This window comes from Brachionichthys hirsutus, chromosome 4 (assembly GCF_040956055.1).
Source record: "Brachionichthys hirsutus isolate HB-005 chromosome 4, CSIRO-AGI_Bhir_v1, whole genome shotgun sequence".
Taxonomy (NCBI): Eukaryota; Metazoa; Chordata; class Actinopteri; order Lophiiformes; family Brachionichthyidae; genus Brachionichthys; species Brachionichthys hirsutus.
The window spans coordinates 6,050,747-6,076,900 of record NC_090900.1 but is presented as its reverse complement, the minus strand read 5'-3'; the positions used below and the strand labels follow the sequence as shown (position 1 = coordinate 6,076,900).

At 42.7% G+C, this 26,154-nt stretch overlaps 1 protein-coding gene across 1 annotated transcript in view; it reads left to right on the top strand.

Moving 5' to 3' along the window:
* Positions 1-26,154, top strand: part of grid2 (glutamate receptor, ionotropic, delta 2) — a 275,340-nt gene that overhangs the window by 137,665 nt on the left and 111,521 nt on the right. Inside the window, exon 4 of the mRNA XM_068738374.1 lies at positions 6,846-7,051. Coding sequence (XP_068594475.1) covers positions 6,846-7,051 — 206 coding nt within the window. The remainder of the gene's footprint in view (positions 1-6,845; positions 7,052-26,154) is intronic.

Below are 26,154 nucleotides of genomic sequence, written 5' to 3'. Positions count from 1 at the left end.
AAAAAGCAATCATTAACATTAGTATTCATTTAATGGACCATTATAATAGAGATAATTATCACTGACATGGTTGTAAGTTTGATTGCTATCAGTGTTTCCTCAAAATAATAAGATGTTAGGACATTGAGAGATTTAATGTAAATCCAGAGACCAGACTCGCCCTCTCTGTTACCAAACAAAGACAGACATGCTTTCAGACATGAACATTTGTATGCAAATGCACAGTAACAGAGAGAGACTGACCTATGCATAGTATTGTTATTCATTTTTATTCTAATGGTACATCAGCGCTGTCTCACTTTACCCTGCTTCTGTGTCTATCGCTGTCTCTCTGCCATCTCTCTTTCCAGCCCATTAACTCTAACATTCGACAAGCAACAACTGATGGCCCTTTTATAAAGTGCCTTTTTGCTTTATAACATTTTTTAGCTTCCTTCCACATAGATATTACTTTCCTGTTTTCCTCTATGTGGATTTATTCGTCGCATGTTGTTACGTTTTTGCATTTGGTGGTCATTGTGCACAATGCATCTTACGTACCCCCAACTTCTTTGATTAGTTCTCAAGGTAGTATCATCACATGCATGTTATGTAACTGTTACTGTCTTTTAAAGTGTTGTCCCAAAAATTATCTAAACTCTCAGAGTTTGTCGTCCGAATTTACATCGTATTATCTTGGGTTTAGATTGGTCTTATTTGCACTTATCATATCATAGGTATTTTGGTTCCACGACAATTTCTTTATGGCTTTGTTGATATAATTTAGTCATGCTACTCGTTATTTTGCTAGCTGATGGAAAACACCAGTTGTGACATCACTCATTGCAGGGTGGAGGGCAGTTTTACACCTCGGAGTTTCAGACTATATTAGTAGAAGGATGCTGAGGATGGAACTGCCAGGGAACAGGGCTAGAGTTCGACCTAGGAGAAGATACATGGACGTAGGGAGGGAGGACAGGAGAGTGGCTGATATTGGGGAGGACGATGCAAAGGACAGGGTGAAGTGGAGAGCATTGATTTGCTGTGGCGACCCCTCACGGGACAAGCCGAAAGTACAGCAGTAGTTTCAGACTGTAGAGAGTAGCGCAATTGATTTTTTCCTTCGGTGAGTTGGAATTGATTTTAACATTAAAACTATAATGGGGGCTCCATTCCACTCATTGCAGTCAATTAACACATTGAATGTGCTGTATGCATTGAGCTCCGATGACATAATTGCAGTGGAATTGTTTTGCAATGGATTCTGCCAGTTCAAAGTCAATCTGCTATGATATTAAAGCATTTTATGCATGTGTATTGAATATGTCATGAAAGTACATTCTAACGAGTTGGCTCTAGTAAGCAGTTTGTTTTGGATGGGTATTGAGTAGTGGCTAATGTGGGCGTTCTCGAAATGTAGTGCCACACCTCCTCAAAAACATTGTGGTACATATTGTAATTAAATCGATTCTACGCAATTCTAGCAAAAATAATTTTCAGCCAGTCTGATTCATTAATGAACTAGAAAAGTGATTTACACCAAAAATAATAGCCCTCCATTTATTGTATCTATATTTTTAGATTCCTTAACCATGAAAACAAACCTTTAGCAACTGGATTCACTTTGATAGCATTATTAGTTTAGACTTTATTCACAAAAAGCACACTTTCACTAATGATGGACTTTTCTGGATCTGGAGATACAACAAATCAATTTTTTTAAATCTGAAGCAAATTATATTGATCCTGATTTTTTCCCTCTGAGCCAAATCCTTTCCACTCCTGTGAAAGCTTCCATTCCACACCATGAAATCAACTATTTTAAAATATCATGTAAATCCCCCACAAATATATTCATCCCTGGTAGAAGGGTTTTCACTTTCCCAAACCCAATCTTAATCGAGACTGAAATCAGGGACACCATGTCCTCCTTTGCTGGACAATTAATCAAATTTAAATTCAGAATATAACCCTAAATGTGTTATAGTTCGCACAAAATAGAATACATGAAAGCCCACAAACACACATATACCCCATTTACATCTATCCCCACTAAGCTCCATAACAAGTGAGTCACCACGTGCAACCAATGTCTTTTTGGCTGCGCTGTTCTTTCAGCCACAGAAGGCCTTTTAAAGATCACCATTGTTCCACTAATGGCCTTTCTCCCCGTTGACAGGGGAAAAGGAGAGAGCAAAACTGAAAAGGAGAGAGAGAGATAGAGAGAGAGGGGGGGGGGGGCATGGATGGAGAGAGGGAGCGCATTGATGGAGAGAGACAGAGATGGCCTTTAAAGATGATAGCAACATTGCCAATAGAACTCACCTCTGTACAAGGAGAGTTCTTTAGAGAACAGACAGTCGAGTGTGTCCCCTCAAATGAAGCAATGGAGCTGCTGTCCCAATCCCTATTTTCAGCTCTACTGGTGCGATCCGGGCACAGAGAACACACATATTCTCTCTACTTTCTCTCTCTTCCCTCCTATTTCTTTCATTGTTGCCTTTCTTTTTCTGAGGCCTACTTCACATCTTTTTATTCCTTTCTCAGGTGTTTTATGCTCACCTCGTAAAGCCCGATATTACTGTATATTAAAAATGTGAATGGCAAGTTGCTGCTCACCGTGGAGTCACCTTGCCCACAACCCAGCCAGAACCACGGTAACACTGGCCTCGCTGACCAAATGTGGAAGTACCACTTAGGTGTAATTACATTGTTGACATTAGGATGATTTGTTTTGCTTTGCTTTGCTTTTAGCCAATGACAGGAAGTCCTGGGGTATATTGTAAAATGGTTATCACCAAACAAAAGATCCATTTTTGAAATTGTGATTTATGAGGAAGGAAAAACATAATAGTGATGATATTTGATACAAAAATGCTTTTCAAAAAAGAAAAGCACAGAAACAGATAGCATAAGTGAATAAAAATGACAAAATGATGTCCAAAACTACGTAAGCATTGGTTCCACAGAAATAGCTGCAACATGTGTGTCGGCTTAGTCCGTTCTGTCTGTTGTCCATTAGCGATATGTTGTGGATTATAAAATAGAACAAAGGCAATACATACTATGTAAAATCTTTTTGAAATCAGTAAGATAGGTGTTCACTTTACATAATGTTCTTTTTGGAATGTCAGTTAAATACTCTCTGGGAACTCTGCGAATGTTTTTTTCATTTCATTTTCTCACCGCTTATTCCGTTATCGGGTCACGGGCCAAGCTGGAGCCAATCCCAGCAGTCAATGGGCGAGAGGCAGGGTACACCCTGGACAAGCCGCCAGTTCATCGCAGGGCAACACAGAGACAGACAACCAGCCACACACACACTCACACCTACGGACAATTTAGGGTCACCAATCAGCCTAGGCTGCATGTCTTTGGTGGTGGGAGGAAGCCGGAGAACCCGGAGAGAACCCACGCAGGCACGGGGAGAACATGCAAACTCCACACAGAATGGCCACAAGCCGGAGACGAACCCGCGACCATCTCGCTGCGAGGCAACAGTGCTTACCACTGCGCCACCGAGCCGCCTAACTCTGCGAATGTAATCTTTGAAAAAAAAAAAGATTAGAAAAAAAAATGAGAGAAGTTTAGAAATAAAACAAGAGTGTTGTAGAGGGATATCCACTTTGATCTAAATGAATTATATTTATGTGAGGCAGTCAGGAATAATACTGATGGGTTTGTGCCTGAGGCATTTGACTTCCTATATAAAGGTAAACTTCCAAAATTGAGTTTCAGATCCCTAAAGCTGGTTCCCCGAACATTTTCAGCCTCAACCTTAACAGATAATTTCATTTTCTGGGTCTAAACATATGAGAAAAAGGCCTCCATTGCATCTGAGGCTCAATGTATATTTTAAGAACGACTGATTCTGAGCTATACAACAGGGAAATGCCTGAGGCAGGGATAAAGATAGCCAGAAGAAAAGGCTGAAGGGAGCGATGAAGCAAAGTGGTGCGGATGTTCTAACAGCAGAACAGAATATCAAATGAAATTAGAATTCTTAATTTCCAGATTATATATTGAGGTTATGTAAGGGTAAATAAACTACAAATAAATCATAATTATTTATACTATAATGCAATATTTTCTTGGTAAATTATCAGTGTTGATATGGGAACTCTATTTAATATATCAGTTTGTGCAATTTTATTTTTAAATGTGCTGAAATTGACCTGGATGATGTTTTTATCGGAAATGTTTTGCTTGCTCTTAATACTGCTGTTTTCCACTGTTAACAGTTCCTTATAAGTGAGAAGTTATGGTGGCAGAAAACATACTTTGGCTCAAACCTCTTTGTCATGTGTAATTTCACTCTGGCATTAAATGGTTAGAAAAATTATGCAAGGTTGCCCTTACCCTCCCTGCCTCCCTCCTCCTTCAGATCACCTTGCCACTTTAGAAAAGACATTTGTGTCAGCCCAGATTTCATGGCAACAGATATTTTTCTGTTTTAATCAAAACTCATCTAAGGTAAAATAATCAGTTTTTACTATTTAATTTATTTAGTTATTCTGTTACGCGCACGCTATGTATTTATGAGTGGCATATTTAATCCATATTTATTAATATAATTTAGTTAATTGTGGAAGTACGCTTTTGTGCTCTTTTATTGTGGTCATGGTTTTACCTCATTGGTGACCCCTAACATAATATCCACTCTCCCAAGCCTCCTTCTTTACCTGGTTTGAATTGATTACATCACAGTTTTGTGGCACAGGAAAGTTTTAGGTACAGGAGGTTGTCGACTACAAGCTACAATGTTGTTGTTTTTTGTTTTTTTACTTAATGAGCACATCATCTGCATCCTCAGATGCAGTTGTTGGTGTGGCTGTGGATATTCCTTTTTTAAAGTTTGAGAATAGGGCAATACAATAGGAATTGAATTTATTTGACACAACAAAGCAATAATCTGTTGTGGCATACTGGAACAAAACCTGTAGTAACACTCTAAAAGTTGACAGGGGATAGCATGGAAGCAGTAAACCAGTCGTATTTATTAGATGGGGATGAAGAGGCTTGGTACTGTGGGGATGCACAATATGTCTTTGCCTGGGAGACTTCAGAGCAGTGGCTGCGTAAGATGCCAGCACTTCAGGAAAATGCTATTGAGGTGATGGGTAATCGCAGTGTTAATGGACCGGTACTGTCTCCCGGAGGAATGTTTCTCAAACAGATGGTTGCCTGGGTGGCCAAGGTCGTGGCAATTTTAACCGTCTTTTTTTTTATCTGCGATGGTGTCCTGATGTTCCTTGATGAAAAAACAGCTGACAGTCAATGATCCACTCAGCAGCGGGCAGTGCACGCTTAAGGTTTGTCCTTTAAACAGCTGGAGGCAGGAACTCAACCAAGCTTTGATTGAGGCATTCAGGATGCTTTTAACCATTAGTGTATAAAATTACACCAAGCTATGTTCAGTATTAGGTAAATTATATGTTTCTGTCCTTCCAGGTGGTTGTCATATCAAATTCAAGCAACACTCAATATCTTCATTGTATTATTATGTCATTCATAAATTATTGAAGACTGCATTTCTGTTGAGTTGAATGACATGTACTCGGTCAGTGACTTGTTTTTTTCCCCAAGACATTGGTCACAGGATGGACTGAGGCAATTGCATCACCAACATTATATTGGTGACCACATAACACAACTTCAACAAAATTGAGACTCAATTTATGCCTCGCATCACAAATCATCTTGAATATTGTTTAGTCTGTATGCCTTCTAGGCAACAATTACAAATTATCTATTATTGTCTACGCATCTAATTAATAATGCTTAGATTGTTATGCTCTGATAAATCTGTGCTTTTAGCCAGATTAGATTGACTAGATTATTTTTCATGTATGCATATACAAAACAGATTAGATGTGCAACTGTGACTGTACATTGTGTAGAGATAAAAGCCTGAAAAGGTTTTGTTAAACCTCCAAAATTCAGCATTGTTGCAATCGCCCCATTTGCCCCTGACCCTGAACAAGTGCAATCAATCCAGTTAATTGCTCAGCCATGACACAAGCAATGACGACAATGTCATTCGTTTTCCATATCGAATGCATCATTAGGTGGTTGCTTTACACACACGCACACACACACACACACACACACACTCTCTCTCTCTTTCACACATACATGCCCTCCAACATCATTACCACTCGTCTTAAACAAAGTGTTTTTATTATGATTTCCTTGACCTGCGATGTAACTCATTAATAACATGGAAGTCCAGGCTGACATGAAACCATGTAACTATCAAATATCAAGCACATTGTAAACTCAATAGATCACCCACACACACTCATTTGATTCCCACATTACCATAAAACGTATTTAAATTGGTTGGAGAAAACGTTATTTTTTTGTTTTTCTCCGTCTGCCAGCCTGACACCAACCCCTACTTATATGTTCAAAGTGCTGCAAGATGATATAATAATAAGCTATACCTTGTTACTACATATAAATTAAGTTATTGTTATGGTTCTGTTTAACACTTTTTTTTCTCCTTTTGCCAAATCAAATTTAGAAACAACCGCAAATGTCTCTCAATTTTAATGAATCGCCACCATATGCTTTTATTTTATGTAAGACAGAGAGTTTGTACATGTAGGTTGCTAAAAGAAAAGAGAGAATACAAACCTGACAGATGCTAAAAAATAAACAAAGAGAAAATACAAAAAACAAACAAGCAAAAAAGAAGCAAAGAATGGCTCAGTACTGAGGGAATGAGGGATATCCTTAACCTATAATAATAAGATAACAGTCAACTCCAATAAGTATCCTCTGTTCTATTTATGCTGAATATGATTGTATGTCTCTCTGCTTGTCCTTTTATATCAGTCTCATCCATCCCTCTCTTTCTCCAGATATTCGTGGAATTGAGGATTTCCTAGACCGAACCTCTCAGCAGGGAATGGACGTATCCCTTCAAAAGGTGGAATCTAATATCAACATGATGATCACGAGTCTGTTCAGAACAATGCGAGTGGAGGAGCTGCACCGCTACAGAGACACGCTACGCAGAGCTGTCCTATTCATGAGCCCAGCGACAGCCAAGGCTTTTATCACTGAGGTAAAGAGCGTTTGGTTTTAGCTTTCTCTTTTAACCCTCTAAGTGGGTAACACAAGCAGCAGTCACTGAAACTGTGAGTTGCACTCTAACTTCCACTTATTCTCTCTTATTTGTTGAATGGTCACCTCATTGTATGGATCTAAATGTACTGACAGAGAAGTAGAAAACCGTTGCACAAGTTAGAGCAGCTTCTTTGGTCAATCAGAAATAGGTTTCTTGGCCAAACGTAATCCAAACAAAGAGATCTGCCAAAAGAAGTTTCTCAAGAGTATAATCTTGGTTGCGCTTTTGTGTAATCTAAATTATCAATTCGAGGGATTTCCTCTCACTTGGCTGTACATGCATTAATCATGTGACTCGGCTCGTGGATGTTTCTTTAACTCTAATAAGCTCTCCGTGTCGCTCCCAATTATTCAGAGAAAATTACAACTGCTATTCCTTGCTGCTCCCGTGAGGTGTCATTAACGATGCCCTGAACATGACGTTCTCCTCAAAATGAAGATTCAAGTTGTTTGATTTTTCATTTTTAGGTAAATTTGGGCATTTAAGTATTTATTTAGGGCACATAGCCAAATAGAATGCACAAAGCCTAACTAACCTTAAAACAGACCATAATAATGAATGAATGTATTTTCTTGCTTACGTGTGATGACTATACCTTTCCCACACTCAATTGCATTCACTGAGACACACACCCACCTCATTAACTCTATTGTGCTTTTTATCTCTGAAGAAGAAGACAATTATGGGAGTTCCATTTGCTCTTATGCATAAATGATATGAAGGTCATGGTTGAACGCAATATGCTTTTAGTTATGAATTCATAATTTGAAGCAGTAGGATGATCCTTAATCCTGCGTGTCAAGTCCTAATCTCAGTTTAATTAAAAGTGACCTCAGAAAGAGCGATCACAATCTAATTCAGTGGGAAGCGTGACTTGGAAAGGGTGAAAGCGGGGCGTTATTGCATCTCCGAGCATTATAATGGGGTAGTATGGTGTGGAAACCTTTAATCCCACTTTATCAGAACTTTTAACAGCATAGAGCAGAGAAGCTTACAAAATAAACTCTCAACAGTGTGCATTTCCTTTTAATCGGGTAATTCTGAGTGACGGGTAAAGCCATCCTCCTATTTATGTGTCAAGCAACAGCAAAAGAGCCAGGATATCCCTGATCATTTCACTTTTATTTTCTTATTTTTTCAGTCCTATTGGATACACAGTATTTCAAAGCAACTCTGTGTAAACAGATCATTGATTGATCAGTCTTATTCACAGGTGACCAAACACTGACTGGCTCATTGGCTTTGGTCACCTCTGACCCAAAACATATTTGATGACCCGTGACTGAGCTTCACAATGAACATCTTTCTCCAGAGTCACTATAACCCTTGATCCCTCTAAAACAGCAGTGGTGATTGAGACAGTTAATTAAATATAAAATAATGCATCTGATGAAATTAAATAACTGTGAAATGACTAATTACAGTATATAGGAAGCTGCTGTCTGAATGCATCTTCATTATCACACATTTCTTTGGGTTCTATGAGATCTGACAAAAAATGGGAAATTGCTTCTTACCTATGAAGAAACATTTCAGAGTGTTGGTGGAAGCCTAATACGTTTTGCTCACTCTTTTGGAGAAGGTTGACAAAGCTGTCATTTAATGTAGTTTAGTCAGACATCAAGTAGAGAGGGCTTTCTGAGATAAAGTGTCAGGAGACGGTAAAAGCTGGTGGATGAGACTGATGAAAATACACCTCTCTTTCTTACTGAGGAGATGGTGAGGAGTAGTTAGGCAGAGAAAGACAGATGCTCAGAATGAAGGGCAGACAGGCCATCAGACACACACAGATGTGGCCATGTGTGTTTTTTCTCTGCACGTCTATTTCTTTGGACCTGATGTCAGATATTAGCTGAAAGCTGTTCTAAAATAATGAAATTTGGAAAGAGGGAGAGAATGGGTGAGGGTAGATTTGGCAGGTTGTTCAGTCATTTGAAGACGGAAGACAATTTAGAGATTATAAGTAAGTGCCTTCATCTATCCTACTCTTACAGTGACCAGATAGTCTCTCTGAAGAATTGTAAGCATTTTATTGACTCAAGATCCACACAGGACCAATATGGGCAGGAGAAATAATAAGAAAGCAAGCAGTAACATCTAATTTATGTTCATGCAATGCCACCTTTCTGCATTTTTATACTTTATATATCTGTTTTACGTACAAAAACATGATCTATGCTAGTTGATGACACCATATAGACAATGGAACACATTATTGTTTTGCACTATATTAAATTACCGGTAATTGAAGAGTCATTACAGACCTCTCCACTTTGGACCTTTTTTGGTTTTCCTTTCTGTGATTTGTGGCTCTTGCATACGTGATGTGATGTTAGCTCAGAAATAAATATAGTAGAACATGTGCTGTATTCCTAGTAGATTGTATTGTACCATGTATACACATTTCACCACACAAGCACATGAATATCCTCTTAAAACAGACATGCACATTCAATTGTCTGCATTATTTAACATTTTCTTGTTCTCTTGTTTGTTTGTTTTTTGGTAGATTTATTACATGTGGGTGAGCGTATAAGCCATTGCCAACAGACCTCTTCATGGTCTTCCTATTCCACCCACTTCATGTAGTTGGAAGAGCAAAGTGATTTTGTGTGTGAGTGTGTGTGGGTTTTTTTTTTTGTTGCCCTGAAACCACTGCATTATTAAAAATAATGTTTGTCATGCAGTTCATTCTCATTTCATATTGTGCTTTGTCTTATATCGTCGGCATGAAAAAGACTTGCCTGTGTAAGGGCAATACCAAATGTGGTGGAGTCTTAGGTTGCCAACCCCTGCTATATGCAATATGTAAACTATGTACTGCTGCATACTGTAGCGATCGCGCGAGATCACGTGAGGCGCAATGCATCATGGGAGTGACTGGGTTGTGCTGTTGGCACCAGGAGTGAGAGGGGTGTGGCGTTGAAAGACCCCAGCGTGGCATCCATTTTGCAGTTAAGTTGTCCTGTGTCAATAAAGGCACTTGTTGACGCAAGCTCGATTCCGGTGTGGTTCTTCGCTCGCTACATTGGTGTCAGAAGTGGGATTTCCGACTTCCAGAAGGATGGAGATGGAAATCAAGGAACTCGAGCGAGCAGTCAGAGCCATGCTGAAGGCGGACCGGCTTCCTGACGGCTCCAGCGCGCCGAGGCGTCTGCTGCCCCTGCTGGCCGGGCGGGACGCCGCAGCAGACGCACCGAGGCGTCAGCGCCCCCTGCTGGCTGAGCAGGCCGCTGCAACCGACGCACCGAGGCGTCCACCGCCCCTGCTGGCCGAGTGGGCCGCCGCAGCAGGCGCACCGAGGCGTCAGCGCCCCCTGCTGGCCGAGCGGGCCGCCGCAGCAGACGCACCGAGGCGGCAGCGCCCCCTGCTGGCTGAGCAGGCCGCTGCAACCGAAGCACCAAGGCGTCCACCGCCCCTGCTGGCCGAGTGGGCCGCCGCAGCAGACGCACCGAGGCGTCAGCGCCCCCTGCTGGCCGAGCAGGCCGCTGCAACATCCATGGAGCTCCAACATCCATGGAGCTCCGCTGCAACAGACGCGCCAGGGCGGCATCGCCCCCTGCTGGCCGAGCAGGCCGCTGCAACAGACGCGCTGGAGCGCCATCGCCTCGGGGGAGACTCCAAGGCGTCAGTCAAGCTGCCCAAATACAATGGGATGACGCCGCTAATGCCCTTCCTCGCCCAAGTCCAACTAGCAGCATCGTACAGTGGCTGGAGTGATGAAGAAGCCGCTGTTCACCTGGCCCTAACGTTGGAGGGGAAGGCGGTGCAAGTGCTCCTTGATCTCGCCCCGGCAGAGCAGCAGGACCTCCACACCTTGAAAACTGCACTACACAGGCGGTTTGGACAGCGGCTTTTCACTGACCAGGGCAGAGAGCAGCTGGCCAGCCGACACCGCCAGGAAGGGGAGAACCTGGGCACCTTTGCCGCAGACGTGCAGCTGTATGCCCAGCAGGGCTATCCACATTTTGATGCAGCTGTTCAAGGTGAACTGGCCCTCAATGCCTTCCTGCGGGGGCTCACACCTGAAAGACTGCGCCAGCATGTTCGCCTCGCCGCGCCCAAGTCCCTCAACGAGGCACTGTATGAAGCTGAACGGGCGGAGGCGGTGCTCTCCAGTCAGCCTGCACCACAGAGGGGTCCTGCTCGACAGCCAAATGTCAGAATGTCTGACTATGAGGAAGGGGGGGCGCCCGAAGAGACCCGCCAAGCCACACCATCGCCACTGCAGCTCCAAAGAAGACCTCCGCGCTTCCAGCGGGCCCCCCGCTCAACTGACCGCTGCTACCGGTGTGATGAGGTCGGTCACATCGCACGGGATTGTCCTGCTCCTGCTCCAAAGGCCAGACAGGCGGGAAACGACAGCGGAGTGACTCAATGAGGGGGCTGCCACTCCGACCTCCATACCCCCTCCAAGGTAGATGCACGCTGGTGGGTCGCTGTGGCCATACCAAAGGACTGTATCTGAACTGCTGGCTTGATGGACAGCCCTGCCAAGCCTTGATGGACACGGGGTCCACCATCTCCCTGGTAGGCACCGACACTCTCGCCTTACCTTCCTCTGCGTGGACGCCAACCGACACCAAGCTGATGACAGTGACAGGGGAAACGGCTGTCATGGGGGGGAGCAGGCGGCTGACAGTGAGGGTCGGAGACCAGGAGGTGATCCATGAGTTCTGGCTCGCCAACATCCAGGACCAGTGTATCATCGGCCTGGACCTGCTGAACCGCTGGGGAGCCCAGGTCGACGTGGTAGGGAAGGCTGTCACCCTTGGCGGAGAGCCCATGAAGCTCCAGGCTGGCCGAGAGAGTGGGAACCGACCGAGGAGGCGCCACCAATCAGCTGCAGTTCAACGGCGGCCCAGCAGCCTGGCACAACCCCAACCTGCCCCAGAACTGCCCACAGAGTCAACTGTCGCCCCATCTACAGAGACAACCGAGGCCATATACCAGCTATGGCTACGCAGCAGCGATGGCCTAAATCCCCAGCAGCGCCAGCAGTTGAAACACCTCCTTGATGGCTACAAAGACATTTTTGCTGCCAAAGATAAGGACTGTAAGCAGACTGGCCTGGTCCAGCACACCATTGAGACGGGTGATGTTCAACCCATTCGCCTACGACCTCATCGGCTGGCCTTTTCTAGACGGCAGACGGCGGAGGAAATGGTCCGTGAGATGCTTGCCGCTGGTGTGATCGAGCCATCAGATAGTCCATGGGCTGCCCCGGTTGTCTTGGTGAGGAAGAAGAACGGCTCCTGGCGGTTCTGCGTAGACTACCGGCGCCTCAATGCAGTCACCAAGAAAGACTCCTACCCACTCCCTCGCATCGATGACGCCCTCGACTACATCGCTGGGTCCAGCTGGTTCAGTTCCCTTGATCTCCGCAGTGGCTATTGGCAGGTGGAGCTGGCCCCCGAAGCAAGACCAAAGACTGCCTTTACCATCGGCCAGGGGCTATGGCAGTTCCGTGTCATGCCGTTTGGACTCTGCAACGCACCAGCTACGTTTGAGCGGCTGATGGAGAGGGTGCTGGCCGATGTGCCGCGGAGTCGTTGTGTGGTGTACCTTGATGACCTGCTGGTGCATGCCACTGACTTCGACGGAGCCCTGGCCAACCTAGGTGAGGTTTTTGCTGCCATTCGCCAGGCCGGGTTGCGACTGAACCCTGCCAAATGCCATCTGCTGTCCAGGGAGACGGAGTTCTTGGGCCATGTGGTTAGCGCTCGTGGTGTGGCTACTAACCCAGCGAAGGTGGCTGCAGTTCAAGAATGGCCAACCCCAGCCAATGTCAATGAGCTGCGGAGCTTCCTGGGACTGGCTTCATATTACCGGCGGTTCGTCCAGGGCTTTGCCACCATTGCCGACCCACTGCACCGCCTCACCAACAAGGGCCAGCCGTTCAACTGGGACGACAAATGCGCAGCCGCCTTTGCCCAACTCAAGAGAACTCTCACTGAAACCCCAGTGTTGGCGTACCCCAATGCTCAGCTGCCCTTTATTGTGGACACAGATGCTAGCAATGTCGGCGTCGGGGCTGTCCTCTCCCAGCAGGGGGAAGAAGGAGAGCGTGTGGTGGCCTACTTCAGTCGAGCGCTGAGCAGAGCAGAGAAGAACTACTGCGTCACCCGTCGGGAACTACTGGCAGTGGTCCTGGCCCTGCGGCAGTTCCGGCCGTATCTGCTTGGGAGCCACTTCCTGCTCCGTACTGACCACGCATCGCTCACCTGGCTTCTAAACTTTAAGAACCCTGAAGACCAGGTGGCCCGCTGGTTGGAGGTCCTCCAGGGATATGACTTCAACATCCAGCATCGGGGGGGGCGACTTCACGGCAACGCTGATGCGCTCTCCCGGCGTCCATGTGCAGCGGTAGAGTGTCGCTACTGCCAGCGGCAGGAGGAACGGAGCCAGATGACACTCAGCGTGGCCAGCGCCAGCCCCTCCAACGATGGAGAAGGATGGCTCCCGCTGACCACTGAGCAGCTGAAACAGCAGCAGGAGGCTGATGTGACCCTTGCATTGGTGGGGGGCTGGCTGGAGGCGGGACGCCGTCCTGAGTGGGCCGAGGTGTCTGCCCTGGGGCCCGAAGTGAAGGCTTACCACTCCCAGTGGGGCAACTTCGTGGTCCGTGACGGAGTGATGTACCGGAGGTGGCAAACGCCAGGACGAGGGTACGACCTCCTGCAGCTGCTGGTGCCAAGGGCCCTACGGCCCCAAGTTCTCCAGGCAGTCCACGGCTCGGTGGGGGCGGGGCACTACGGGAATGCCAAGACCCTCAACCGCCTCAGGAGGCGATTCTACTGGCCGGACTGTCGGCGGGAGGTGGAGTTGCATGTCCACTGCTGTGATGCCTGCACGGCCCAGAAGGGACCGACCCAGCGCTCCCATGCCCCGCTACAGCAGTACCTGGTGGGGGCCCCGATGGAGAGGGTTGGAGTCGACATCCTGGGGCCCTTTCCAGTCACCAACTCTGGCAACCGCTATGTTCTGGTGGCCATGGACTACTTCACAAAGTGGCCAGAGGCGTATGCGGTCCCAGACCAGACCGCGGCTACGACCGCAGAAAGACTGGTGGAGGAGATGTTCGCCCGTTTCGGAGTCCCTAACGAGCTCCACAGTGACCAGGGACGGAACTTCGAGTCCCAGGTCTTTGGGGAGGTCTGCCGACGGCTGGGGGTGAGTAAGACCAGAACAACTCCGCTTCACCCGCAAAGTGATGGGCTGGTGGAGCGGTTTAACCGTACCTTGGCCACCCAGCTTGCCATCCTCACCAGTCAACACCAGAAAGACTGGGACCGTCACTTGCCGCTGGTCCTGTGGTCCTATCGGTCCGCTGTTCAGGAGTCCAGCCAGTGCACGCCTGCCGCTCTTATGTTTGGGAGAGAGCTCCGGACACCGGTGGACTTGGTGTTTGGTGCCCCGCCAGAGCCGGAAATCCCTGGGGGGCAGGAGATGGACTATTTTCGCAGGCTGAGAGAGCGCCTGCTGGTAGTACACGACTACACCCGCCAGGCCCAGGCGAACTCTGGCGTTCGGCAGAAGAGGGGCTACGACGTCCGTTGCAGAGGACGGGCCTTCATGCCAGGGGACAAGGTGTGGGTCTACTGCCCTGTCCGCAAAAAGGGGATTTCTCCGAAGCTTCGCAGCCACTGGCAAGGCCCCTGTGACATCATAGACCGCTTGTCTGAGGTGGTGTATCGGGTGCGGATGTCCGGCAAGAGACGCATGGTGGTGCTGCACCAGGACAGACTCTCACCGTACCGACCCCTCGCCCCGGATGCTGGTGAGGCGAGTGGTGGCGGTAGTCCGTGCGCCGGCCCCTGTGACTCTACGCCTGGCACGGCTCCTGCCAATCCTAGACGGCCTGTTCGCCGCCGTTGCCAGCCGGGGTATTTAAGAGACTTTGTGTTGGGTGATGGGGTCGCCGAGGGCGTCTGACCCCTCAGGTGGGGGCTATGTAGCGATCGCGCGAGATCACGTGAGGCGCAATGCATCATGGGAGTGACTGGGTTGTGCTGTTGGCACCAGGAGTGAGAGGGGTGTGGCGTTGAAAGACCCCAGCGTGGCATCCATTTTGCAGTTAAGTTGTCCTGTGTCAATAAAGGCACTTGTTGACGCAAGCTCGATTCCGGTGTGGTTCTTCGCTCGCTACAATACTATTACATTATTATTATTATTATTACTATTTTATATTTCATAAACGCAATCAACTAGTTTTGGTACTTAATCCTAAACTGAAACGGTCATCTTAAATTGTTCTCAGCAAGTCTTTTTTTCCCAAAATCTCAGTCGGTGAATGTATTTTTGCTAATGTGACTAATAAAAAAAATGGCTCTAGTTTTCACTCTTTGTTGAGGCAAAATATGACATGACTACTGAGGACCGGCTGGTCAAGTTTTATAGCGACACACTGTTGTGTTCTGAGTTATAGATGGCTTTCATGCACATACCCAGTTCCCAAAGGAAAACTAATATCATGAATTATTTTAGTTCAGCTGCGCCCTTAAATGCTTATTTACTAAAAGATGAACTGAAATGCAAAACAGAAGAAGCAAGTATTAATTTAGTAACAGGTCCTGAATTATCCATTCCATCTACTGTATAGCCTATCTACTGTATACTTGGTTGTAAGAGATGCTGTTAGTATTAAATTGCAGAATCCCATACTTGAAGTGATGCTTTATTTTGCATAGGATACAATTGATTTTTCACAAGCTTAAATATCCAATTATGCAGCAATAATGTGTATTCATTGGATCTTGTTCTGTCCATCTGTGTTTCAGTTAGGGTGTTTTTCCCCCTCTCCATCCATCATAAATGTTCTTGGCAGATGCAGCATGGAATAATGACTGAATGAATATTACAGTACATGAACACAAGTATTAGTATTTGGAAATCAGACAATATGGACTTGAGTCAGAATTTACCCAGATGGAATATCTTCTATCTCACGTTCTCTCACAAACACACATACACATGCATTGACTTCATATTAGATGTGTGAAGAAGCTGACATCATGAATTTTGCCATTAGATCTGAAGGCATTAAATTTGATTGCCATTTGGGGACTATTTTCTCTTTAACTGACATTCCTTACTTGAAGGACCATCAAACCAGTTGGAGATTATTCATTGACATGTGACGTAAATGAAACATGAAGGAAAATATTTTGTTTAAGACATGTTAAATAATGTATTTGGACTGTACCCAGTCCAAAGGTGTTTGCTTAATCCCATCACATCTTGCAGTATGTGCAAGTTTATTACTGAACAAAATTCTACATGTTTTTCACCTATGCTTAAATTCATGCAGCAGAAATACTTGGTTATGGAGCGATTGTGTTTTCAGTTCAATTGGGAAAACAGTCTGGAAAACAAATGAAGTACATTGTCAGACAATGTGCATTACTTAATAACATTTCCTCATTATGTTTAAATGAAAACTTAATTGGTCTGTACTGGTTCCCTACTAAATGTATTTGTTTGTGGAGGTTAATTCTTTCATTGATGTAATTATCTGGCAATGTGACTCCGAGAGTCCGAGCATCCATCATGTCGTATTACACACAAGTGGCAAAACATTTTATTTCATTTAAAAAATTGTTTCACCAGTGAATCCATTTATTTGTTTCGTTCTTGTAAACATGTGATGAGGATATGCAGTTTGATTACTACGAGAGAACTGTCATCAAACTTTACACCATCCAGATGTGGAGGTTGTGAAAATGTGCAAGTTGACTGGAGAAAGAAACATTAGTTCGGCAGACGCTGCTGTGTCTTCAGCACAACTGGCAGCATAGCATAAATAAAAATATATTATGTAGCCATAGCAATATGGAAACTGCAACCGTAATTAATGATGCATACATTATTAATGATACTTGTTGTATTGAATTATTACAACCAATGCTGATAGCATTACTAGTTAGTTACCATACTATCCATCTAACCACTCTAGTCTGGGGATGTGTAATATTCACCAATTAGCAGTAACATTATGACCACTGATGGGTGACATGAATACACTGGTTATCTCTTTACCATAGCAAATGTTAGTGGTTGGGATATATAAGGAAACAAGTGAACAATTTTCTTCAAACTTGATGTGTTGGAAGCAGGAAATATGAGCAAGTGTGAGGATTTCAGGGAGAAGGGTGATTATATAATTGTGTGTGTGTGTGTTTTATAGTTTTAAGGTGAGCAGTTGGAGTTGGTTTCCTGCATTCTCCCCTCCCTGCTTTTCTGGCAGATGACTCGGCAGCAACGAGAGGAAAGATAGGGCCAGTTTATTCAGTTACAAACCACTAAAAAACACATGACCACTAAATGTAGACCAAAATATGTGTTGTTGTGTAAATCAGAATCAAAAATCAACATTCAATTCCCTCCGCATGAAAATCAAAACTATACAATCTAATAAACTTTTCAAAGCTTGAGTTAAAAATTTAAGAGTGACAGCCTGAGGAAAGAAGGATGGTTTGCAGTCTTGTGATATGGAAGCAGATTCTGCTCCATCTACCAGCCAGTGACAGGAGGAACAGGCTGTGACTGTAGTGGGGTTTGTCCTCTAGCATCCTTGCAGCTCCATTTCGCTGATCATATCACTGGTGCTCTGCTGTGGGGCAACATTGATGTTCTGGGTGGTTGTATTCATCTGCTGCAGAACCTTAGCATCCTGGGCTGAGCACAAGCTATGTTAGTATGTGATGTCTCAAGTCTTTATGATTTGCAATGCACTGTGAAATTTGATTGTATGTCGACATGAAAATGTAGTTATGTGGAGATGCATACTAGTCACCGTGACAGTTTCTCTTTGATGTGGATTACAGGACATGTTCGCTTGGGTGTGTGTCTTTCCCTCTTTACAGCAATTATCATTCACTTGTCTTGGTTTAATTCATGATTGATTGCATTATCTGTAGGATATTCTCGGAGCACCTCACAATAGTCTCTCATCATCATTTATGATCCATCCAGTGATGGTGTCATCAGGGCCAGCCGTTTTACACATTTTCACTTAAATAAACCCTTAGCAGGGTTTATCTCATTTGTGCTGTGGAGTCTGACAGTTTGACTAGACTTTTCTGCTAACTATTTGTTGAGATCAAAGCAAGCCTAAAATATGTTCACCCTATCTAGAACATGATGGGGGCATTCCTGCTTGTGCAGCCTGTGATGTTTTGAATCATCTGCCTCATATCTTTGTTATTGAGGGTCTTTTCCTTGACTCCTTGAGACCTGCTTATAGCCTTGTGTGCTATATGCTTCCTTTTCATCTGATCAAACGACTGCTTTTGTGTTTTTTTTAACTCTGGACTGGATCAGGGACACTTATGCATGAAATTTCTCTTTTGCCAAGCAATTTTCATACAGATCTTATCACCTTTTAAAATAAAATGAAATTAATTTTCCGTAATCATCCCTTGAGGGGTCGGGTTTGCATGCTTCTATTGCTAATAGAGCCTCAAATCAAATACTGCAACTCTTTCTGCTCCACTGCCATTGATGAATATGCATTTTCTTATCAACACCCTGTGCATGGATTTTGCATTTTGCTACATTTATAATAAATTCCTTATTTATTTTGGTTCAAAGAGCAATTAAATGTGATCTTGTGAAAGACAAGCGTTTACGAAAATGAATGAACAATATAAGTAAAAAGAACAAAAATAATGTCATACTTGCTTTCAAATAGTATCAACTCTTTAGCCACCACAGTAATTACAATAAAATCAGTTTTGATATAACTTTTTTAAAAGGTTGTAACTTTAAAAATGTTAGAGATAAAGACATACTGTAAATGAGAAAAATCATCAATCACAAAGATAATTGATACAAAATCAAAGCAAAACCAAAAGGGCGATGGTGGCGCAGGTGGTTGAGAGGGTTGTCCTATGATCGAGAGGTTGGAGGTTCGATTGTGTAATGTACCTGGGCGCATGCGCAAGCGGTGACCAGCAGCAGACTACAGTTGTAGAAAAGTGTAACTGCTGTAAACCAAATTGCCCTCCGAGGGACAAATCAATAAAAAGTATTAGTATTAGTATTAGGCCACCACCTTGTCTTGTCATGGACATGAGCAAACCAAAAAAATAAAAAATAACCAAGTGGGCAAGATAAAGAATATTCCCAGAGTCAATGCTGCGGAAAAGACGTCGGCAGCTCCACATATAGAGGATATGGAGCTGTCCAGTGCTGAACCTGATTTGCTGTTTTTTTCCAGCACTTGCCCCCTGTTAGTGTAGTATTTAGGATTTTTATCTGGCTGTATTTTGTGCTTTTGTTTTGTGAGTCCTCAGCCAGTCCAAGCCTTGTTATTGTAGTTCAGTGTGTTTTTCGTACTCACATTGCGAAGGATTTAGTAAAGTTGTTTTTTGAAGTTTTATTGCTCGCCTCTGTCCCTGCATTTTGGGGTCCATCAAATCAATCGTTCCAGTTCGTGTCACTAAGATCGGCTCACATTTCTATAAAAACTGTTTTATTTTATTCCTTTACCATGAATGAAGCCACTTGTCTGATATTCTGTCTGAATAGAAATTTAGCTATGGCTCATTTCTGAGATCCTTCACTTTCAACAAAGGTTAAATGACCATCGGGGTCAAGGTCCTGACGGTTTGGTGACAATAGGAGGAGGGTATGTAAGGAAACTGTCAAGAATTATAATTAGCTTTGTGCATGTGACAATAAATACTCTCAAACTATTACCAGCACTTCATTTCTAACGTGAAATCAAGAATTTTCACTGGTCTAAATTGTTGGATTGATCACCGCCTGTCAATTGTTTCTGTTTTTGCATCAATTAAGATATACAAGACTTCGAGAAATTGGAGAAATTCCATTATGTATGAATAGGCAATGATTTTATGGTTCAGTGTGATTGAATTTGGTGTTTAATATAAAAATATTTTTGAACTTTTCAGATTTTAACCCTTAAAGAATGGACGGTTGATGGTTAAAGACTTTGTCAGAATATAGAGTAAGTAGGGTATGAAATCGCAGTAACGGGCATGTTGTGAGGTGTTAGTTAGAATTCATTGACTTGTTGAGATTCTATTCCTTGTTGCTCCAGATTGTGTTCAGTCATGTGATATGTTTGCTTCTGCAATGGAGCACAAGGAGCAAATGTTAACACTTGTAATTATGAGACTCGTAGAAGAGGGAATAAAAGAGAGTGGGGGCGTTTATGGTAGAATGATAAACGGGGAGCTGACAAAGGGGAACTGAAGTTCATCTTTCGACAAAGTTTTGAAGGTTAGGGACACAGGGACAGATATTGGGATTTCAACTGAAGGAGGTACTGGAGGGCATGAGATACAAAGGCCAGTAGGGATTATGCCAGATGACGGTGTCCTCAAATACATTTTAGTTTAGATAAATGTAGTTCTTGAATTATTTTACAAAAAAACTTTCAACTCTAATTGTCTTCCTATCAGCTATAATGCAGATTACATTGCGTTTTGCATTAATATCCAATTAAAATGCACATACATGGCATAATGACTTTAAAATTTGTACTGTATTTGTTCCTTCATAGAGGTCAGTGGAAGTGATTTAGAATGGTGAGGTGGAAATTAGGAACGGATAAAGAGACATGCATCGATGTCTGCGTGTAAAGGATTTATATCTGTCGAACAATTTAAAAGAAAAGAAAGTGAAATGGTATTGGTCAATTAAGAGGCAAAGGGATAACTTTCTACAGACAATAGAGATGAACTGATGAAGGATCATGAACAGTGATGCAACCATGCACACACACACACAGGCAATAATCCTAAACAAAGTGCAGTTTTGACTGTGACACCAAATACACCCTTACTATACAGAAATACATAGTATATGATTCATGAAACACACATTCCTACAGTTAGCACTTATCCTAAACTTCTACAACATGATAATGGTACAATAAATATTCAAAAAAAAATGGTTACCCATGATTTGTAATGGCCCCATTCGTTCACACAGGATGATCTCCCTGAATCTCGCCAGTTGCAGCCGGAACAGAAGACTGCATTATAAAAGTTGACAACTCTCTCCCATGCTCCATTAAGAAACACACACAAACACAGTCCAAACACCGCGGCCCATAGAGACCGAGCACTGTGTGTGACCATGTGTTTCAGTTTGATTTGTGTATTTATGCTGCTCACAGATGAAGAGCGCAGACAGGGGAGTTGTTTGATTGGAGTGCAGGCATGTTTATACTCTCGCTATCAATAAAACCTATCACTTTGTTCATTATTGATCAATATGTTGGTCACATGTGATATCTGAAGTGGCTTTGAGTGTGTGTGGACCTTATTGGCAGCACAGTTTCATTACACAACGCTATTTCATAAAAGTCAGAACTAGTCCATGATAGTGGCACCAACACTAATAGTTGTTCTTGCTATTATCTTCCATTAAATTTATTATTAATTTCACCTTATGTTTTGTCTTCTTTTCCTTCTTCCATCAGGACCTTCCTGAGGTATGCAAATAATACACTTCAAGTTTCCCCACTTGTCTTGTTATCTCCTTCATTCTTGTCTCTCTAATGGGGTCAGCCACAAGGTCAGATTGCATGGGCCCAACAGGATATTGAGGCAAATTTTCTTTTGATAATTTAGAGGTCAAAAGATAAGATCTGTCCCCTGTGCCAGGAAATATATGAATACAGATTTGATTTTTACAACACAGAGTGCCATAGTTTGCATTTAGCAGAAGTTGTTTGTGTTCAGTAACTAATTTATGATTGATCCCACCTGGTCTCATCAAGGAAAGAATGAGTGGATGAGTATTATTAAAATTACTGATGACATCTTTTAGCTTGTCACAGTCACTATTTAGTACTTAGCAATATAGCATAATCAATGATTATCTTCATGCTCATGACATAAAGCAAAGTAGTTTTCTTCATAAAAAATATTTGCCAAAATGTCTCCTATTCCCATCAGCAGCATTAGCCTTTCAATGAATGCACCAATGCAGTAATATGCTGTATACACATGAAGCCAGGTGTATAACATTATTGGCCTCTTATAAGGAACTCAAAGATTAGTGCAGCTTTAGGGATCTCCTCATTTGAAATCAGATGTTTTATAAGAAATATTTTGATGCTGTGATAATTGTGAACCAGTACAGAGGCATCTGCATTTCCAAAATTAAGGAACAAAAGCAAGAAAAAAAAAATGTTATTTAAAAAAAAAAATAGCATCAAATAAAGGAAAGAAACACATCTTAGAAATGATTGTTAATCCCTGCAGATAACTTTTTTTATTTATTCCATCATGATGCAATACAAGTTGAAAAAAGATGTGGCGCTCTCTTAAGCGCAGCTTAGGAAGAATTCAGTTATAAGAAAGCAGCTTATGTGGCTGCAAAATCGATGATTCTTACTCCGTTTAGCAAAAGTAATGTTGGATGGTCTAAGCGAGAAAACTACAAGCATTCACCTCAGAAATATCAAAACCATTTGAACAATAGAACAATATATTTTGGTCAATTAAATGTACATTTATTGAATTAAATATGTAACCAAATTAATAACTTCATTTAAAGGCCCAGTTTGAGTGGTTTAATTATATTGTGATGCAAAGCCCGCTTCTCATTTAAAGGGAAGAACTAACACATTCTAAATACTGAATATCTGACACGATGGAAAGTGTATCAAAGTACAGCTCCAAGAGTTACCTGTGAAACATGATTGTACTGTGGGGTCACTTCCTCTCCCTGACATCTTCAGCATATGCCTCCAGCCCTGGAGGCTGGATCAGATGTGCAATTGAGGGCACAACAGCTGGTTCCCTCCACCATATACAGCCCGTTATTCCCTTCATTGCCCATTCCCACAAACGCCAAACCCTTCCCCCTACAAATATGACTTATCTCTCTCTCTCTGTCTCTGTATCTCTATCTCTGTGTTAACAGATGTATCTTGTAAGTTTGCTATACTAACACTGATTGAGTATATATGAGAAAAGTAGTTCTGCTGTCATACACGAGTCTTCCAGCCAACCCTTCCCTCAGCTCCTCTCAGATGACCTTACTAACAGGCAAATTCCATTGGTGTGAATTCTGACATTTTAGGGCACGAGTTAATCTTCTGATTCACATGTGTTCCGCTCTCATTGACCTGAATGGCCGAGAACCTACACAGACATGGTGTGTAAAAAAAAAAAAAAGGTTGAAAAATGCACACGACATGTGTGAAACGAGTAAAACAATTTACAGGAAAAAGCGAGTCACATTTAAACCACACAAATAAATATTCACATATGCACACTTGAGTCTACACGCAAACACACACACACAGTGTTTAGCTTGGATCTATCAAGGACACTTATTGTATTTGTTACAGCCATTGATCTTTTCATTTCTAAATGTCAGGTTGAATATCATCATATTTGCTTTGGGTTGTGTGCGGTGCATGTGACCAATGGCCTCGCACGCTTGTGCTTGTATGATGCACATTCTCCCCATGGATTTGGATGCACTCGGATCTTTTCTCAGGTCGATACACTGAAAGGCCAACATCCACACACATACTGACCAAGTCTGTGAACTTCTGCATTCACATGAAAGTAACACACTCACTTTGAGGATGATGGATGTTTGTGTTTTGGCCTTGTTACCCTTTGCCATTGCAACACATGCTATCAAAGACCTTATTGTCCTGGCATTATATTACATGTCAGACAGAAACAGTGGAGACAGTGTCAGTAGTAGTGAGAGAAACATATAGATGCTGAGAAACGTCTGCTGAACAGAAAAAAGGAATGACGACTGTCTGCCCCTTTTTTTTAAATTAGAAAGTGAGTGATTGATCAATAATGCAGATGATGTGTGGTGGGTTGGTGAGCAGGGCAAGACCTTGTCAAGATGAGGTTTGGTGGGTTCTTTATTGCATGTGACAGCTGTCTGTTGGTTTTGATGCAAGCACATGAAAAACGAAGAGAAGACCTTATCAAACAGTGTGAAAAAGACATTCCTCTGGAGCAATCACTGCAAAAACTCTCATGCTGAGAAGAACGGACACAACTTCTCTATCGCTCTGTATCTCACTGCAGCATAAAGGCACTAACAAAATAAGTGTTGCAGATGCAGTGTTTGACCATGACAAATGTTTATTTTATTATTTATAGCGACATTTTCCATTATAAGGTCAAAGCTATCTGAATAGACTACCGCTACCTAGAAAGTCTGTCACGTCTTGATTTTGAATGATTGGTTTGTTTAAACTTAAAAGGACTTTTAAAAAGTGGTGTGCACAGCCCTCGATGGCGTAAAGTAAGAAATAGAACTTAATAAAATATAATAGGCTAGTCTGCCAAGAGGGCAGTTGACAGTCAAAATCACATTAAAAATAAATTGCATAATAACTCGTGCAATGACTGACTTTGAGATTATATGCAGACAAGTTAAAAAGAGAAGAAAAAAAGGGACTCAAAATTAAAGGGACTTAATGATATGATGTGGATATATATATATATATATAAGAAATAAACATACCAGAATGTGACTCTCATGAGTAATATTTTAAATGGTACAATTATACAGCGCATGTAACATAAATACATGTGGGTAATGTATTGGCACCATGCTTGTGATCAAAAATGTTAATCTACCAAGACCTTTGTTAGAACATTTTGCTGTTTTTTAATTGATCAATTAATCATAAGCCATTCAGCTGAAATGCTGAATGAACACTCAAAACAGAATACACTGCAATAAGTGCATCTTTATGTTTGATCAGTTATTTAAAGTTCACTTACCTTAGCATGTTTTTTTTTGTGGATTTCTTGCACCACCTCTGTAATAAAAGACATGTTTGAAAATCATGAATGTAACCTCTAAACAAGATTATTTAGGGTACAGAGACTTTCACAAAGACACTGACATGTGGATCGTGGGAGCCGATATTTGAACCCACTAGACGACAACATGATTCATTTAATTCATCATAATGATGTCCCAGATGTGTAGCTATACATGCATTTTGCCTATGTCTATACCTGACAAGTAAGGATCATCTTTGAGTATCTAGAAAAGCGCTATATAAAATCAATGCATTAGTATTATTAATATCTATAATATATGTGTATGTGTTGCAGTATACACACTTGCACATGTTTTTTTTTTCTTACAGACAACATGGTTGCAGTAAATAACATGAGGCTTGAGATTTGGAAGTCTTAGCAGCTATCGTTCTAACAGACTGGATGTCAACAGAGTGCTGGCTTGGCATGCGTATATTCATATTGGTCTGAATGTATGCCATCAATATGAGGCCAGAGTTCCACTGCCAAGTACGGACGGAAATCCACAGAGAGTTTCTTTATGCGCCGCTGCCTTTCTCTGTTTAACAAGATCCATTTGATTTTTTTTGTACATGCAAGTATGCACACACATATCTGATGAGACAAGCTCACATTCAGAGATGCATAAGGAACTCTGTTGGAGTGACATGAAGCCTCAATAGCAGAACTGACATGCAGCAGTTATGAGAGAGAAATTGTGGCAGTTAGCATCCACCAAATGCTCGATTTACAAACGGCGAGGATGAAAAGGGGAGAGACAGACTGAATTAAACTTGCATGAGAGGGCAAGAGGGTATACTCCCCTCCTTATTTTGTAGAATAGTAGTAAATCTTTTGTTTTGAAACATATTTCCAAGTCAAAGAGGAGAGACTGAGGTGAGAGAAACAGGTTACATTGCTCACTGGTTGATGATGCGTTTAAGTGGGAATGTGTAACACAGTGTGTATTTTGTTGCCAAGAGCCTTGAAATGGGTAGAGAATAAGAGGCAGGCAGAGATTTTTGAATCAGTAAATGGGATTTTCAAAGTTAAAATGTAATATTTTTTACCGATTCCATTCTGGATCCGATCCAGATAAAATTCGGTGGTGAGATAGACCCCCCCCCCCCCCCCCTACATAACTGTGTCAAATTCCTTAAACATCGGTCAATGATCAACCGAGATATTGACCAAAAAATTCTGAACCTCCATTGACTGCAATGTTAACAAACATTTCAAACTGATCCAGGATTGCAACCAAAATCG